The sequence below is a fragment of the Typopeltis vanoorti genome, chromosome 11, assembly GCF_054136105.1.
Source record: "Typopeltis vanoorti isolate ZY-2024b chromosome 11, IOZ_Tvanoo_1.0, whole genome shotgun sequence".
In the NCBI taxonomy this organism is placed as follows: Eukaryota; Metazoa; Arthropoda; class Arachnida; order Uropygi; family Thelyphonidae; genus Typopeltis; species Typopeltis vanoorti.
Window position 1 is genome coordinate 7,717,863 of NC_143559.1, and position 17,088 is coordinate 7,734,950.

The window sequence follows — 17,088 nt, forward strand, 5'->3', positions numbered from 1 at the left end:
ATTTGTACGCTCCAGAAGATGACCTTGACATAAAGGTCGAAACGTCTAATTGTAAAATTTTAGTAATATTTAACTAAAGTTTTTATTCAAACACGGTAGTTGTCTCCATAATTTCCAAAAATGCACTCAAAGTGTACACTTTCAAAGCTATTATTCCATTTTTTTTACATATTCTCCACTCTGAGAGGACTCAACTCCACCACCCTGTTTACCCTTCCTATCATGCCAAAATATGCTATACCCTTCTACTTCTGTTCCTGTCTTATCAACTGATTCCAACAATCTTTGGACAGCCTGAAGCTATCAGTGCCACCAATTTGCTTTCTTTATTCCTGATACAGCTGTCATTTTTTTATAAAGAAACATCAATGGGTTTGTCACCCTGTTATTAATCCCTCCAGACTCCATATCATCCTGCAATGTACCATACATTCTCCCATATCTCAATTGACTATCCCCCACAGGAGTCCATCCCATACTACATCCACCCTGTATCTCTAGTTTCCCTGCCTTAATACACTCACTTGCCCAGAAAACAAAAGTCTCTCCATATGTCTTCACCCTTCCAGTCCATCTCTTGCATACAACTCTTTTCTATCCCGAAATGCACTCCAAGCATTGCACATATTCCAGCCCTCTCTTTCAGCACATTTTTGCTCTCATATCATTCATTATTGCTGTTCTCCTTAATTCAACATTGTCATAACTGGGCAATATACTTGCTATCTTCCTTCTCACTTTTCTGCTTCACAGGTCCTAACATTAACTTCAAATCTCATGCCATCCAATTCACACATCCTCTCAGATCATTTATGCCAGACATCACTATCATCTTATCCACATTCTCACCTCACTTTAATGTCATAGATACTCTGTTGTTTCTCTATGCATGCACTCTTCTATTCTGCACAATCATTCAGTTTCCATATTACCACCACCCCCTCACTGATCCATTCATTCTTTGCTCATCTGCATCCCTTGCTCTTTCTCTTCCAACACTCCCCTCTCCTTGTTCCTTAACTTATCACCTACCTTCCTTGTATCGCTTTATCCCTTTTTGTATTCTCTGAATTTTCTCAAATTCCATCTCTTTCCCTCATCCCTTCTCCTTCTCTCATATCCATAACTTTCTTTCATATTTCTTGTTCATCTCATATCAGTCAGCCTTTTAGTTCTTCCAATCTCTATTTAACAACAACTCCTTTTTCATGTCTTGCACTTCCTCTTCTAGTATCTCCCTTTCCAAGCATCCTACCCTCATTTGGGATTCGCCGACATTCATTTCACAGTAATCGGCTATTTCATATCTATAGTGGCACTGCCTAATGTCAAATACCTAGCCACTCCATGTTTTACTTCCTCCTCCTCCTTGATCCTACTATTCATAATACTCTAATGGCTGGCACTCGTTTCCATAGCATCACTGTCACTGCCACTGATCCATGAGATACTGATATCTAACTCGCCTTGCTCTTCCCGTTTTCTGCATTATATGTAAACATGTACTCCCTGTCATTTATTGGTTACATTTTTAAATGTAACCGATAAATGCTGCAAGCACAGCATGCCACAAAATCTTATATTATACTTCACAAAATGTAATCTTTAAATGGTGGCAGGCTGGCCAAATCAGTAAACAGAGGTATGGCAACTGCCATAATTAATAAAAGAAATGGTATAACACACAAAACAAAATATTAAAAAAAATTACTTTAAATTCAAAAACTTCCAAATGCAAACACACCACATTCAATCACTTTCAATCTGGGCATAAAATTTATGCTAAAGTTATAAAAAATCACTAGTAATTAATATTAAACTTAGCTTTTATTCTTCACTATGTGTTTGCAACAAGACTAAACCTTGTCCTCTAGCAGTGATCATCCCATATATTGCTTCCTTGTTTTCAAAGTAGAGAGAATCATCAGAGAGAATAAAAGACATAACAACATTCACAAATGACATGTGTCATGTTTTCTACTCATATGTTGGTCACAGCTGAGTAAATAGAAGAGCTTACTGTTTGAGTTCAAAGGACAAATATTAGTTTTTGCCATTCAGTATAGGCTTACATAAATCAGTACCAAAAAATATGAATAGTTAATTATAATTACTTCCCAAAATGTTGAAATAGGCATTCATTCAAGAATGATTAAGATTCAGATGATGTCATAAATTTGCACACATTTCAAGGAAACTGATGATCAAACTTTAATCTGTATGAATGCAGAATGTGGTACATTTGTCTAAATCATGATGAAGGTATTTAATAAACATCAAACAGTGATAGGGATAGTAATTTATTCTGGGTGACTGATTAAATAAATAAATATATATTTCTGTAGTGGTTTGAAGGTGGTGCATAGACTGAACTTGTGAGGATTTAGTTGATAGGCATAGGATTCCTTATGATGGTCAGTCAGTTTGTGACTGCAAGTAAATTCTATTTCAATTTGCTTGCGCTTGCATTTTATTTAATTTGCATTATGAACAAGGGTAGCAAATGATAGAGAATATAAGATGATTATCATATATCAACTTCCTGGGGACCATCCCTGGAAGTTACAAAAGGAAGCTGTGAGCAAGAGGGTGAGGAGTAGTTTCTTTGCATGGAGGGTGGTTGAACCATGGAATGCATTGCCTGATAGAGTGGTGAGAGCAAGAACAGTCAATTAATTCAAGGAGGGTATGATAGACTTTGTGTTTCATAAGAAGGACCTCCCACAACGAGTCTTATGATTCCATGGAAGCCTGAATAATAATAATAATAATTATTTTGAACTGTACATAGAATGCTCTGTGATACGATGAGAATAGATAAGAAGTTAGTCAGGTGGATAACATATCATCAGGGTTGGGGTCAGGAGCAGTTTCCTCACAGAAAAATGGTAGCCAGTGCATGCTACAATATTCTGTTCTAGGGTCCTGCTGCTTACTTTATTTGTTGATATTTTGTGTGGACTGATAGGAGATATTCCATTTCATTTGTTTACTGGTTATGAAAAGTTGGGAAAGTTAATAAGAACTGATGCTCATGTGTTAACTCCTATCAGGCAGTCTATTTAAATAGACTTTTAGCTTAAATATGTGACTGGGATATCATATAAATTAAAGATGCCAAAAATTGTATTCTTGGTTTAATTCTTTAACCAAGTTTAACCTAAGCAAACAATGTTTGCTTAGGTTAAAAAAAGCAAAAAAAAATAATAATAATCCTTTAACCTAAGCAAACAATGTTTGTGCTGAAGTATCTTCATGACTGGGCTACTTGTATATAGAGGTTAATGACTTCACATCACTTTCCTTAGTAATACAATGCATTAAGGGAAGAGCCACTACCCACACCAGTTTGACATTTCTTGACTCTAAAGGATTACTTCTAAACTCATTATCCCTGACCTAAATCACTGCACTACAACAAAATCAGTATTGTTCCACCATGACAGGCAAAAACCTGCCACCGAGTAGAGCCTCTCTATTCCCCAGGAAGTAAACAAACCCAATGACAAGCATTAATAAACATCATCAGCAGGAGCCAGACCCAGAAGAGATATCAAGGTTGAAAAACTTTCTGCATCTATCTTTAATTCGTATATTTCCCATATACAAGTAATCACAAGGTGTCACACCTTATCATGAAAATACTCTGGATTAAAGATAAATGCTGAAAGTTTTTTCACTTGGTTATATCATAAATTAAAGATGCAAAGAAATCATATTCTTGGTTTAATCCTTTAACGAAATATAAGGAAACAAAGTTTGCACGCAAAGTATCTTCATGACTAGGCTACTTGTACAGGGTGCTCAAAATTAAATTATCCCTGCTTAGGGGCTTGTGTTATGCCACCAAGTAATTCAAATGCAGCGAAACTTTGCAGGAATACATTGTGCATCGTGTGGGGGGGGGGGAGGTAGTTCTGAAATTCACTGCAGGGGAGTAATGCATGGTGTACTAGATGTAGTCATTTTATGGTGGTGTGTGTAAGGAGAAAAGCGATACAAACATAACACATTTTTATTCACGGGCTGTACTGTTCAATTTGCTGCTCTTCCCAGTATGCATAAACTGTATCCTTTGCATCAGTCCTGAGCAGCTGTACTCTGCACAATGGCAGAGCACAGCTGATGTTGCACACATGCTGCTATGCACAAACATAACACATTTTTTATTCACCGGCTGTACTGTTCAATTTGTTTCCCTTCTCAGTATGCATAAACTGCATCCTTTGCATCAGTCCTGACCTACTGCGTTCTGCACAGTGGCAGAGCGCAGCTGGTTATGACTGTATGGCTGCATGAATGAAGCTGTATGGCTCTTTCTTTAATAATTACTTTTACATACTGACTGAGCATTTGCTTATGAAAAAAAATTTCTTTGACATTGGATTTCTTTAGTATTGAATGAGAGTTTTTACTCTCTATAGGTTTCTGCCTGGTCTCCAAAGATAACCAACCAGTTCAAAATAGCTATCAGGCCAATGAAACCTTCATCAAATACGCTAATAAAAGGTCACTTGACTGCAGTTGTATTTTTGTAAGCTCTCTGGTCACATTTTTCGAAAAAGTTTGTAGAAACTTTCATAGTTTCTACAAACATTCAACTTTGAAATAACGTTAGATCTTCAATATACACTATTTCTATTTAATTTACATAATTGAAATTAAGCTGTATGGCTTTTTCTTTATTAATTATTATTATTACAAGAGATCTTCACTAAGTCAGGGACTCATTGAGAGAAGCCACATATCACTCATGCCACATCTTCCCTTGAATTAATTCACACTATCTATACTCATGGTCTCCACAGGCAAGCTATTCCAGTCGTGCACCACTCTGTGAGAGAAAAATCTAGCTCTGATCCCTTTCTTGACTGCAGTCATTCTCAGTTTCAGAACTGGATTAATAACAGCAGTATTCCATATGATGGCCAGCATGGGATGTTAGAGGGAAGTCATTCTTTAGCAATCTGGTTACTTATTACAACCAGGTGACAAATTCACTAGTTAAAGGAAATGCATATAGAGTGGTGTACTTGGATTTTTCAAAGGACTGATAAACTGCTACCATATTTTTACATGATGGTAGATAACCATATTTTTCGCCTTATAAGGTGCACAGTTGTATTGGAAGCATCACATTTTTCATGTCTAATTTTTTGAAAAAAAAAAAAAATTCTTTGCAGTATAAGAGACACGAATTATGCATCAAATTTTTCATGTAAATATATATATTTTTTTAAATTTTAATATGTGTTATCCGTTTATTAGATAAAAAAACAATTATTCTTAAAAAAATCATCTTCTTCTTCTGCAGCTTTTCCCACTTAAGTAGGGTTGCTATTTGTAGTGAGTCTCCTCCACAACCTCCTGTCTTGGGATGTAGCCACATCCAAGTTCTTCATCCTCAAGTCCTCCACCCCCCCCCCATCTCCCTCCATCTCTTCTTTGGTCACCCGTGCTTCCTCCTCCCCCCTGCACATCCATCTGCATGACCTTTCTTCCCACATACTCTTCCTCCCTCCTCATCACATGACCAAAATCATCTCAACATTGCCTCCTGTTTCTTTGCTCCTAAGTTCATAACTTTCACCGTTTCCCTTACATAGTCATTTCTCAGACGATCCTTTCTGGTCACATCGCACATCCACCTAAGCATTCTCATCTCTGCTACCTCCATCCTGCTCATGTTAATTTTCCTCAGGGCCACAGTTTCCATAGCATACATCATAGCTGGTCTCACTACAGTCCCGTAGATTTTGCCTTTTAGATTGATCGGCACCCTCTTATTGCATAGCACTCCGGCCATCTCTCTCTCTCTCTCTCCAGTTTCTCCATCCTGCTTGTATACTGCATCCCACTTCCTTCTCAGCCTCACCATCCTCTTTCATTGTTGAACCTAAGTATCTAAAGTCACTGACCTTCCTGATGACATTTCCTTCCAGCTCCAGATCTGTCTCCTGACTGCCATCCACTTTGCAACACATATACTCTGTCTTACTTCTGCTCAGTTTCATACCTCTCTTCCAGTACTTTCCTCCAGTTTTCCAGTTTAGCTGCCACTTCTCTTGATTCTGCACACAGCACAATGTCATCTGCATACAACGTAGTCCAAAGCGTCTCTCACCTCACCACCTCCATCACAATATTAAACAGGAACGGACTTAATGCTGACCCTGGATGCAAGCCAACTGTTGCTGGAAAACTTTCTGTCTCTCCCAGGCAGGTTCGAACTCTTGTCTTCACATTTCTGTACATCTCCTTCACCAACCTGACATATTTCTCCGGTACCTTCTTCTCCCTCAAACACCTCCAGACTTCTTGCCTTGGCACTCTGTCATAAGCTTTCTCCAGATCGATAAAAACCAGATGTAGCTCCCGTTTCTTCTCTCGAAACTTTTCCATCATCTGTCATAACCCAAAGATAGTATCTGTCGTCGATCGACCAGGCATGAAGCGCCAAATTGCTCCTTTGCAATCTCCACCTCCTTCCTCAGTCTTCCATGAATCCTCTCTAGGATTTTCATTGTGTGGGACATCAACTTTATTCCTCTGTAATTCTTACAGTTTTGTGCATCCCCTTTACTCTTGTAGATGGGAACGAGTATTTTCCCTCCATTCCTTGGGTATATTTTCCTGTTGACAAACCTTTATTAACAGGTCCCATAGCAGGTCAATTACCTTTTCCCCCAGTGCCTTCCATGCCTCCACTGGGATCCTGTCAGAACCCACTGATTTTCCATTCTTCATCCTCTTTATGGCCTCCTTCACTTCCACTCTACTAATGTTCTGCACCATCCCCTCATAAGGCTCCCCATCTTCTCTGTGGGTCCTTGCATTTTCTTCATTCAAAAGCCCTTCAATTCTCCATCTCTTTCTTATATCCACATCCCTCCTTAATACCCTTCCTCCAGAGTCTTCCTACGATGTCCTTTGATGCCTTATTTCTACATTTTGCCAATCAATAAATCTTTCTTTGTATTTCCTTTGTTTCTAATTGATCATAAAGGTCTTGATATGCCATGGCCTTTGCCTGTGCAACATCTCTCTTGTCTTCTTGCTTTTTCTCTTTGTACTCCTCTTTCACTCTTGACTCGTCCCACTTCTGCTTTGCCTTCCTCTTAGCCGTCACTGCTTCTTGTACATTATTATTCTACCACCGACCCTCCTCCTGCTCTCTAATCTTTACGGATGTTTCACCCAGCACTCAATTGCACAGCTTAGAATGATTCTTAAACAAATCATTAAAAAGTCTAACATATAATAATGCACACATGCATAAATCATTTCTTTTCGTAAATCTAAAACATCATGATGGCGACCCTTTAAAATCAATGCATTTTTTTTTTTTCTGTGACCAATACTTTTGCTCATTGAATAATCATTGTTATAGATATGCAGCAATCCAATCTTCTTTGATCCATTATCCTAGTGTTTAATTCATTCTCAATTTCTAGCTGTTTTGTTTTCCAGAAATGTGTTTTTTAGAATTTGCTTCTATTAACTGCTCCTTATTTTCTCCAAGTTCATACCATTTTTTCTGTAGGCAGAGGCCCAAAGCGCCACTATGCTGCCTTATTGCTATTCTATTTTGCATACTCAATCACACTACACTTAAACGCAATCATATAGCTATGCCTGTGCTTTGTAAAATCCATGAGTTACAAAAAAAAAAAAAAAATTAAATATAATGTATTGATTACTATTTTAAATGAGTAACCATTAATGACCGTGCAACTATTCAAACTGATTATGCATTACTGAAAAGAGATGATGCACTGTAACTGCACATTCATAAAATGCACACTGGCTTACAGGATGCATCCTAATTTTCAGATAAATTTTAAGTACAAAAATGCATGTCTTATAAGATGAAAAATATGGTAAATTGAAGCAGATTATATTAGATAACAGACTAGTCACTTGGTTAGCTGGTTGGCTATCAGATAAGTATCAGCAGGTTGTGTATGGAGGAGTGGTATCCCAAAAGAGGAAGGTCACTACTGGAGTGCCACAGGGGTCAGTTTTGGAACCATTATTTTTCGACTTATATATTATTGATATTGGGGCCAGCTTAACAGGTGATATGTAGCTGTTTGCTAAAAATGCAAAGCTGGAAAGAACAATGAGAAGCAGAGCAGATGTTGCAGCCATGCAGGAGAATCTCTATGAACTGTGTGAGTGGAGCTATGAGTTTAATATCGCAAAGTGCACATTCTTCAAATTTGGTAAGCAAGGTTGTCATGTAGTGTATATACAATTAATAGGGTAATTTTGAAGGAGGTGTAAGAGATATCTAGAAGTGAAGGTGGGCAGAGACTTGCTAAAACTGTAAGAATCTCACAAAAAATTATGGAAATAAAGACAAGGACATTGGCATTTAGAAGGCAAAGGATTTATGGCTCCCTTGTATATATTGCCTTGATTAGGCTACATGTGAACTGTTGTGTGCAAATTTTTTCAAGGGGGATGAGAATCCAGGGAAGGCGCTCTAAGTTGGTGTTCTGTAGTAAGAAGGTTCACTAGGTCTTACTAATGTGAGAGAGAGATTGAAGGAATGGAATGCAATTTGCAGTGGCTTCTTGTGCTGTTATGTGTCATTCATTTATGAAATGTAATTGTTGAAAACCCTTCCAAGTCCTGCAAGCTGTCTCATCATGGTGGAGGGGTGTGAGATTGAATGGAACAAGCAAAGCATGTTATATGTATTGGTATATGTATATGCTCCTGGTAGAGTCACCCTAGGCATGAGGGTTGTTCCACTTTGTCCAGCTAATAATTACAGATGAAGAAAGGAGATGAATACCGCTTATCCTTAATTATCCACTATTTAGATATGAAAGAAACCTTACAGAATGTCATTGCCAGCTCAATCATCACTTGGACAAACAAGAACCACATGTTATTTTTGGAGGCATCAGGAGAGAGATGATGAAAAACATGCTACTAGTGGCAATGACCTTTCCATGAATATAAAGATATTTAAATGTGAATTTGGTCTGAGAAACCATTTTTTTTATTGGAACATGGAACGTTAGATCATTATATCAATGTAGTCAACTTAAAATTTTGCAACAAGAAGTTGCATGCTATGAATGATCCATCATTGGTGTATGTGAGACAAGATGGCCAGAATCTGAAGAATTAACAACAGAGGAAGGAAATCTCTTTCTTTACTCAGGTACTTCTGAAGGAGGGCAAGAAATAGTTGGTTACTTGATCCAAAAGAATATTAAGTATTCGTGTGTAGAGGCTTAAGTGCTGTGAAGACATCATGTTGGAGGCTTAATGGATTTTTTACGACACTCAGAAAGGATTAAAAAAGAATTTAATACTTCCTATATTTCGTCCTAGTCACTAGGACATCGACGGGGATTACAAAAATAACTAATGTAACATGTACACAAATATCAAACAATACTCAGCCTCAACCACGTGGGTGACACTAAAGTCCTATCTAGGTGGAACGCCCTCTAAGGGCAGTTGTAAGTGTCCTGGAATGTAAGGTGGGACTTCTGGTGATGAGTGTTTCATCACCAGAAGTTTCCCAAATCTTCTGAAGCTTAATGCAACCGTATTTATTAAGGTTTGGTTGAATTTTGAGAGCTGCTGCTGCTTCTAAGAATAGTCTCTCTTTCTTGAATTTGCTGTGATGGAGTATGGTGGTTTTCTTCCATGATATCCTGTGGGTGGTGTCCAAGACATGGTCCGCCAAGCATGAATGACCATAGTTGTGTTTACAGATGTAAGACTTGTGTTCCTCTAGGCGGATGGATGCTGATCTGCCTGTCTGTCCATGTCTTGGACACCACCCACAGAGTATCATGGAAGAAAACCACCATGCTCCATCACAGCAAATTCAAGAAAGAGAGACTATTCTTAGAAGCAGCAGCAGCTCTCAAAATTCAACCAAACCTTAATAAATATGGTTGCATTAAGTTTCCGAAGATTTGGGAAACACTCATCACCAGAAGTCCCACCTTACATTCCAGGCCACTTCCACATGGTTGGGCTGAGTATTGTTTGATATTTGTGTACATGTTACATTAGTTATTTTTGTAATCCCCGTCGATGTCCTAGTGACTAGGACGAAATATAGGAAGTATTAAATTCTTTTTTAATCCTTTCTGAGTGTTGTAAAAAATCCATTAAGCCTCCAACAAGAATATTAAGTACTGTGCCATAGACTCTGAACCTGTGACTTGCAGTAATAAAGTTATGGAGTAAACCACTAAATATATATACTATACAAGTTGTAATAGGTTTCACGGTATGATAAGAACACAGATGGTTAAGAAAATAACTATTTATTAACTTAAAAGCTAATATTTTGCTGGTATTATATCCAGCATCTTCAGAGCACACAACACAAAGTTTGTTATAAATACAAGACAACCACAATCCGGTGTAACAGTTGGGCTAGTTTAATGGATATATTTTTTTATATTAATATAAAAAAATATATCCGAAAAAAATTATATATATTAAAAAATATATATATATATATATCCGACACTTTCGCTATGGTAAGTCGGGTCTGGCAGACCATGCTTTGGATACCCCTGCACCTGTTGGAAAGAAACTAAAGTAATGCACAGAAGCTTCTACAAGTCAGAGAGGTTGTTCCTCGAATCAACAGAAGCCTTAAAACATACTCCAAACCTTAACAAGTATGGCTGTATAATTCTACCAAAGATTTGGGAGACAGTCATCCTAAGACTAAATTAATATTCATTACTTTTATTTTTTAATTTATATTTTTTCAAACTTTCTAAGACTATCATTTGGACTACTATTTCAAAACTTGAAATTTTTTTTGTTTTTTTTTTAACCTAGATAGCGTCATATTAGGACTTTAGTCTTGTGTTGCATGCTGCAATCACTTATACTAGCCCCACTGTTACACTGGATTGTGGTTATCTTGCATTTATAACAAACTTTGTGTTGTGTTCTCTGAAGATGCTGGATATAATACCGGCGAAATATCAGCTTTTAAGTTAATAAATAGTTATTTTCTTAACCATCTGTGTTCTTATCATACCGTGAAACCTATTACAACATATCTGACGAACACATAAGCCTATCCACGCATGTATACTATACAAGTATATGCACCAGTAGTCTCGTGTGATGATGAAGAAGTGGGTCTCTTTTATGACCAAATCAATAACCTGATCTGTGAAAGATCAGGTTATTGATTTGATCCAATAGACTGATTGATCCAATAGATTGATTTGATCCAATAGCCATGCTGCCAGTCTATTGATCCAATAGACTGGCAGAATGGCTTTTAGACCCTTGAAGGCATGTGGTGTCTGTGAATGGTGCACCAACATTGGTATAAACTTCAAAGTTCCGGAGACATTTGCACCCAACAAAAGCGTAAGTCTATCTTTTGCAGCTTTAAAACCTGGAGCGGAACGTTCTTCACAGGAAATGAAGGCACGTGATGGCAATTTTTCCAGTAGAGCCCGGTCTCATCAACATTAAAAATGAGATCAGGAGGATGACTTCCTTGTTCTACACAGTCCTGAAATTCTTTAGGAAAAGCAGCTGCTGTTGCAACATCTGCACTTGCCATCTCACCACATAATTTGACTGTGGCACTTACTTCAAGACTTAAATCTCATGAACCAACCTTTGCTTCCTAAAAATGTTTCTTTACCTCCATCTGCCTTTTAAGATCCTCAAAAATTGTTTTTGCTTTCTCAGTTATAACAGTCTGCATCAGAGGAATGTTTTTCTGATTCAAGTCATCCACCCATATCGATAATCATTTTTCCATTTTTTAATGACGTTTACCCCTGCTAAAACATACATGTTTTGCATTTAGTGCTGTACATTGTTGCGCAGACTGTTTTATTCTATCTGCATTTTTCATAATTGTAACAGTCGATGGAGGTAAGTTCATACTTCTACAGACATTAGCACGTGTCTGCCCATCTTCCATTCTTCGAATCACCTCCATCTTCTTTTCCAGTGTGATTGATTTCCGTGCCTTCTTAACACCGAGTTCTGCTAATTTTTCTGCACTTCTATTATCAGACATGGTATGTAAATACGTACTTTATCAATTTAAATACGTATGCACGTAAAAAAAATTAAACAGAACAATTAGGTAGATTCAACATTAAAACTAGGTTTGATACATATATACATCGTAGTAGGTCGGTAAACACTCAAACATTAGAGTGCCTGCTAGCGTCGTTTCTCAGTCAACCCACTACAGTAAGAAAACACATGCAGGCAACCGCCGTTAATTGAACCGTGTAAACCGAGGGGGGGGGGGGGCTGCCTGTACTAGATCTAGCACTCTCAAATCCCTAGCATATTCCATCATGTGTTATCTCAGGTAATTATTCCTTAATAACAGTATAAATTTGATTTCCTTCCTCCCATGTGTCCTCTCCTCCTTCCAATGTATAATTCTGTTAGTTGAAATCCCCCATAATAATTACCTGCTGTCCACTCATTGAGCTTATTAAAATACTCCGAGTTAGAGATAAATATTGAAAGTTTTTCACTTTATTATACTATAAATTAAAAGATGCCAAGAAATTATATTTTTGGTTTAATCCTTTATCCAAGTATAAGCAAACAATGTTTTCACATGAAGGCAATTGATGTGAAGTCATTAGCCTCTGTGTACAAGTTTTCTTACACTTGGATAAAGGATTAAACCTAGAATATAATTTCTTGGCACCTTTCATTTAATACAAAAAATTGGATAGGTGCTTCAACTACAGAGCTGAAAGCAAAATGTCAGTCAAGAACTGAGGAATATTTCCTGATATCTACTATTTAGTTTTTTGTTTACTATGGGAAGAAGAAGAAGAGGAATTTTTGATGAAGAGGAGAAAGAAATGAAATTAATTATAGGTAAAATATATGGTATACACTGCCTTACCATTACAAGGAACTAATCATAATTGTTGGCTTATCGTCAACAACTGATTTTTGTAATTTTTAATCAACAGTTTCTATTTTAATGTACCTTTCTTACACAAATGTGTTGCTTCTTTTTTTATATTATAGTATATCACAACTAACCATTCAGACAGAATCTGTGGGAAGTGTATTTTCTGAAACTAGTAGTTCAAATACAGCTGGTCTAAGTTCTACTATACGAACAGTTGCATGGACACCACCACTTAGTACAGAGGGTTCTACTCCCACTCATACAGAAGGTACTCCTTCTTTTACAGAATCAAGCTCTAGCGGGGATATAGGTTAGCTTTATTCAAAATCTTATTATATATATTCCTATTCCTCCCACTTTTAATGTTTAACCATGATATATTTGTTTGTTTTTAATGCTGATACCATTAAAATGTGACCCTAATATTTGCATCCCTTGGTACCTTGTTTTAACCATGGGGAGGGGATCTTGTAGTAATGGGAATAGAGATTCCCATTACTACAGTTGAGCAAACTTTTGTACTGATGTGACAAGCAAAGGATTCCACTGCTGCAAAACCTCCTTGCAAAAACTGAAGTGTGGTGAGGTTATCTGTTACAGTTTACACAACATTGGAAAGAATGCTTAGAACTCAGGTCAAGAATGTTACTAATTACTGATAACGGAATGTCAACATTGTGGATTCTTTATTGTACAATGAAACCTGTGGAAAATTCATATGACTAAACAAACACACGTAATAACCACAGTAATAAGTTTTAATAAGTAAATATTTCATCCTAAGTATCAAAGGACATCGTCAATAGAGTTAATAGAAACAACACTAGGAATAACATACAGTTAGGGTGTATGATTACAGTGGAATTCCAATATGCATGCAGTAGCATGTTATAGAATTAAAATATATCTGGAGGGGGGGAAAAATTACATTAAAATAAGATAACACATATAAAATATTATTATTTTACACAATTTTGTATGACAATTTCCCATACTTTAGGAATAGCAAGAACGTCATTACAGTTTAGATTTGGTCTGTGAAGTAGGGCTTCAGCACTTTCTTTATATAAAGATCTATGTAAAAATTTGGTCTTTTTCCAATAGATCCTATGGTTTGGGTTTTCAACCCCATGTTGTGCGAGGCCAGATTTCTGCAGTTTGATAAGATGGATGTGGTCTTGATGTTCCGAAATGCGTTTATGAACAGATCTACCTGTCTGTCCATAGTAAGACAATTTACAGGAGCATGGAACTTCGTACATGCCAGGTCTCATCAGAGGTGAGAGTTTGTCTTTAGGAGAAAGTAACAAGTTATAGTAACATCCAAATTTTTGAAAGACATTCGGAGATGCCTTTGACATAAGGTATGGGAATCCTACAGGCTTGTTCTTGTCTAGGTTGATGTGTGGGGAAGTGACTGATTTTTTGAGTTGTTTTAAGATTATATCCATTTAGTATGGCTGTATTTTTGATTATTTCCAATTCTTTGTTTAGAGATTCTGCAGAGGAGCAGAATCTGTGTGCTCTGGTTACTAATGATTTAATGATGCCAAATTTTTTGAGATGGATGATGAACAGAAGAATTGTGAATGTAGCTACCTGAAAATGTCGGCTTGTGATAGACAGAAGTGGAGATGGAACCATCTTCTTTTCTTTGGATGTGTAAATCCAGAAAGGAGATACCCTGTGGAGATTCTTTTTCTAGCATGAATTTGATGCAAGGATGAAGAAAGTTTATTTTATCTAGAAACAGGTGTAGTTCTTGTTCGGAATGACCCCAGACAGCAACGACGTCATCAACATATCGTAGCCAAATTTTTGGTTTGGGTTTAAATGTGAAAAGTTTTTCTTCATGGTATTCTGGAAACAGGTTGGCTAAGTTTGGTGATAAGGGAGACCCCATTGCTGTTCCTTCCTCTTGCTTGTAAATTTTCTCTTTCCAAGTGAAGTATCCAGACATAATAAAAATTTGAATAATTCAACAATATTGGATGGAAATTTTTGAGTTGATAAGTCTACCATTTTTTTATGGGAAATATTAGTGAAGAGGGAGACGATGTTGAAGCTAATTAGATATGAAAATTAGCTTTGAAAAAAAGTTAATTAGTCAAAATTTGCTTTTTTTAAAAAGCTTCAGCCAAAAATTCAACAGAGTTTCACGCAAAAATAAAAGACATTCAGCTGTTGGAAACTGGCATGCTAATTAGCTTTGACATTATCTCCCTCTTCACTAATATTCCCCATAAGGAAACGGTAGACTAGTTAATTCAAAAATTTCTCACCAACTGGAGGAAGATTAGACACTTCTTTCACAATCACTTCCTCAGATGATATAACCAACTATTAGACTCTTATCCCTTGTGTGCCCTCCATTACATATTGTCTGATGTTGTTGTCCCTTAGAACTTGAGAAATTCATTCTCCTTATTCCCTAATGTTATCTCTTTATTCCAATCAATACTGCCGTAATTGAAATTCATGCTATCTCTCAAATCATTTGTATTCTCCTAACCTTCATTCATTCATTCATAACAATTTCATTTTGCATATTTCAAATTCTTCAATGTCCACACCACCTTTTTTTACTATTCCACTTTGAAAATTTCCTCTATAACACTCTCCACCACTCTTTCTCATTTCTGTTTTCCCTTGCTTTTATCTGTGCATTCTGTCTTGTCTTCCATATGCTTTTCTTTTCTATATGTATCAGTCCTCTAATCTCTTAAAAATTAGTGGATCAAAAACAAAAATAATTTTTAAAAAATGATCCAAGCTTAAAGTAGCTTTTTCTATTTAGAATATACCTAAGCATTAACTTCTACCTGATTATTATAATATGGACATCTCCATGGAGTGTGAAGATTTATTGTGGTGAACACATATTAACTATTTCACTCACATCTGTCTAATAATCACCTCTGGCAACCCATTCCATTCATTTACCACTCTCCAAGTGAAAAATCTTGCTGTCATGCCCTTTCACATTCCTTCACAGTTTTCAGGAGTAACCCTTTGTTTTCTCCCTTCATATCATTAAGAAATTTCTCTGACATCAATCCTATAAAACTCATTCAGTAGAAACCCATTGTTTCTACCATGGTCTTATTTTCTGACTATCATTCAGTTTTTATAACTTACAAATTTTCAGTCTATACTCATCGAAAAGAGCATTCCACAGACTATCACTATCTTGGTGACTTGACTCTGTATTACCTTCAGCACTGTAGTGAAAGTTCTTTTGGGGATTTCTTTTGGCCTGCTTAATTAATATTCCTCTGATAATATTGATTTTTTTTTCTTCAACCAGTTGGTTACCTTCTTGTCTATGCTTTGTACTGCTAATCAGCAAGCTTATTTCATTTCTCCTTATATCCTCCATAGCATTATCTTTCTGTTTACATCTCCTGCTTAATGATGATGCTCAACTTCTGTAGCAATGCAGTCCACTTGTTCCTTCAAACACACTTCGACCTTTTCCTATGTACTGCCTGCTAGCCTCTTTTTTCTGCAGATTCTTATGGTGTGACACTACTCCAAGTCACCTCCTAGATCTGTCATATCACCTGTTTTATAGTTCTGTATATATGCTGTTCTTAATTTTATTATTATTATTTTCCTGAAAGCCATAGAGTCACAAGACTCATCGCGACAGGTCAACACTACTGAATACAAAGTCCTATCACTCAATTTCTTAAAACCACCCACAGTCTGCACGTTCACCACTCTCTCTGGAAATGCATTCCATGCTCCTATCAATCTCCATGTGAAAAACATTTATTAGGATTTTACACATCGCATCCTTTTGCAACTTGCAGGGTTGGCCTCTTGTCCTTCTTCCTTTCTCTCATTCTATATTTTTAATATTACCATATTTTTAATATGGTAATATTAAAAATATCTCCTCGGTGTTAATATGATAATAACCCTTCAACAGCTTAAATATCTCAATCATGTCCCCCTCCTTTGCCTTCTGTCCATCAAACTCTGCATTCCCTCAGTCTACCACATAATCATCCTGACATCATTTTTGTTAACTGCCTCTGTCCAATCTCCCAGGTTATTTCATCAAACTTCATATCCTAGTGGCAAGATCTGCACATAGAAATCCAGATGTACTATGGTGGTCTGAAAAGTTCGCAGCCTATCGCAGCCTAACAATGAAAAAACAAATT

The 17,088-nt window shown here is 36.8% G+C and overlaps 1 protein-coding gene across 1 annotated transcript in view; it reads left to right on the forward strand.

Annotated features, from left to right (window-relative positions):
- The window catches only part of LOC150101286 (phosphatidylinositol 4-phosphate 5-kinase type-1 alpha-like), a 597,237-nt gene that overhangs the window by 550,966 nt on the left and 29,183 nt on the right, over window positions 1-17,088 (forward strand). Inside the window, exon 17 of the mRNA XM_090401030.1 lies at window positions 13,033-13,226. Coding sequence (XP_090257156.1) covers window positions 13,033-13,226 — 194 coding nt within the window. The remainder of the gene's footprint in view (window positions 1-13,032; window positions 13,227-17,088) is intronic.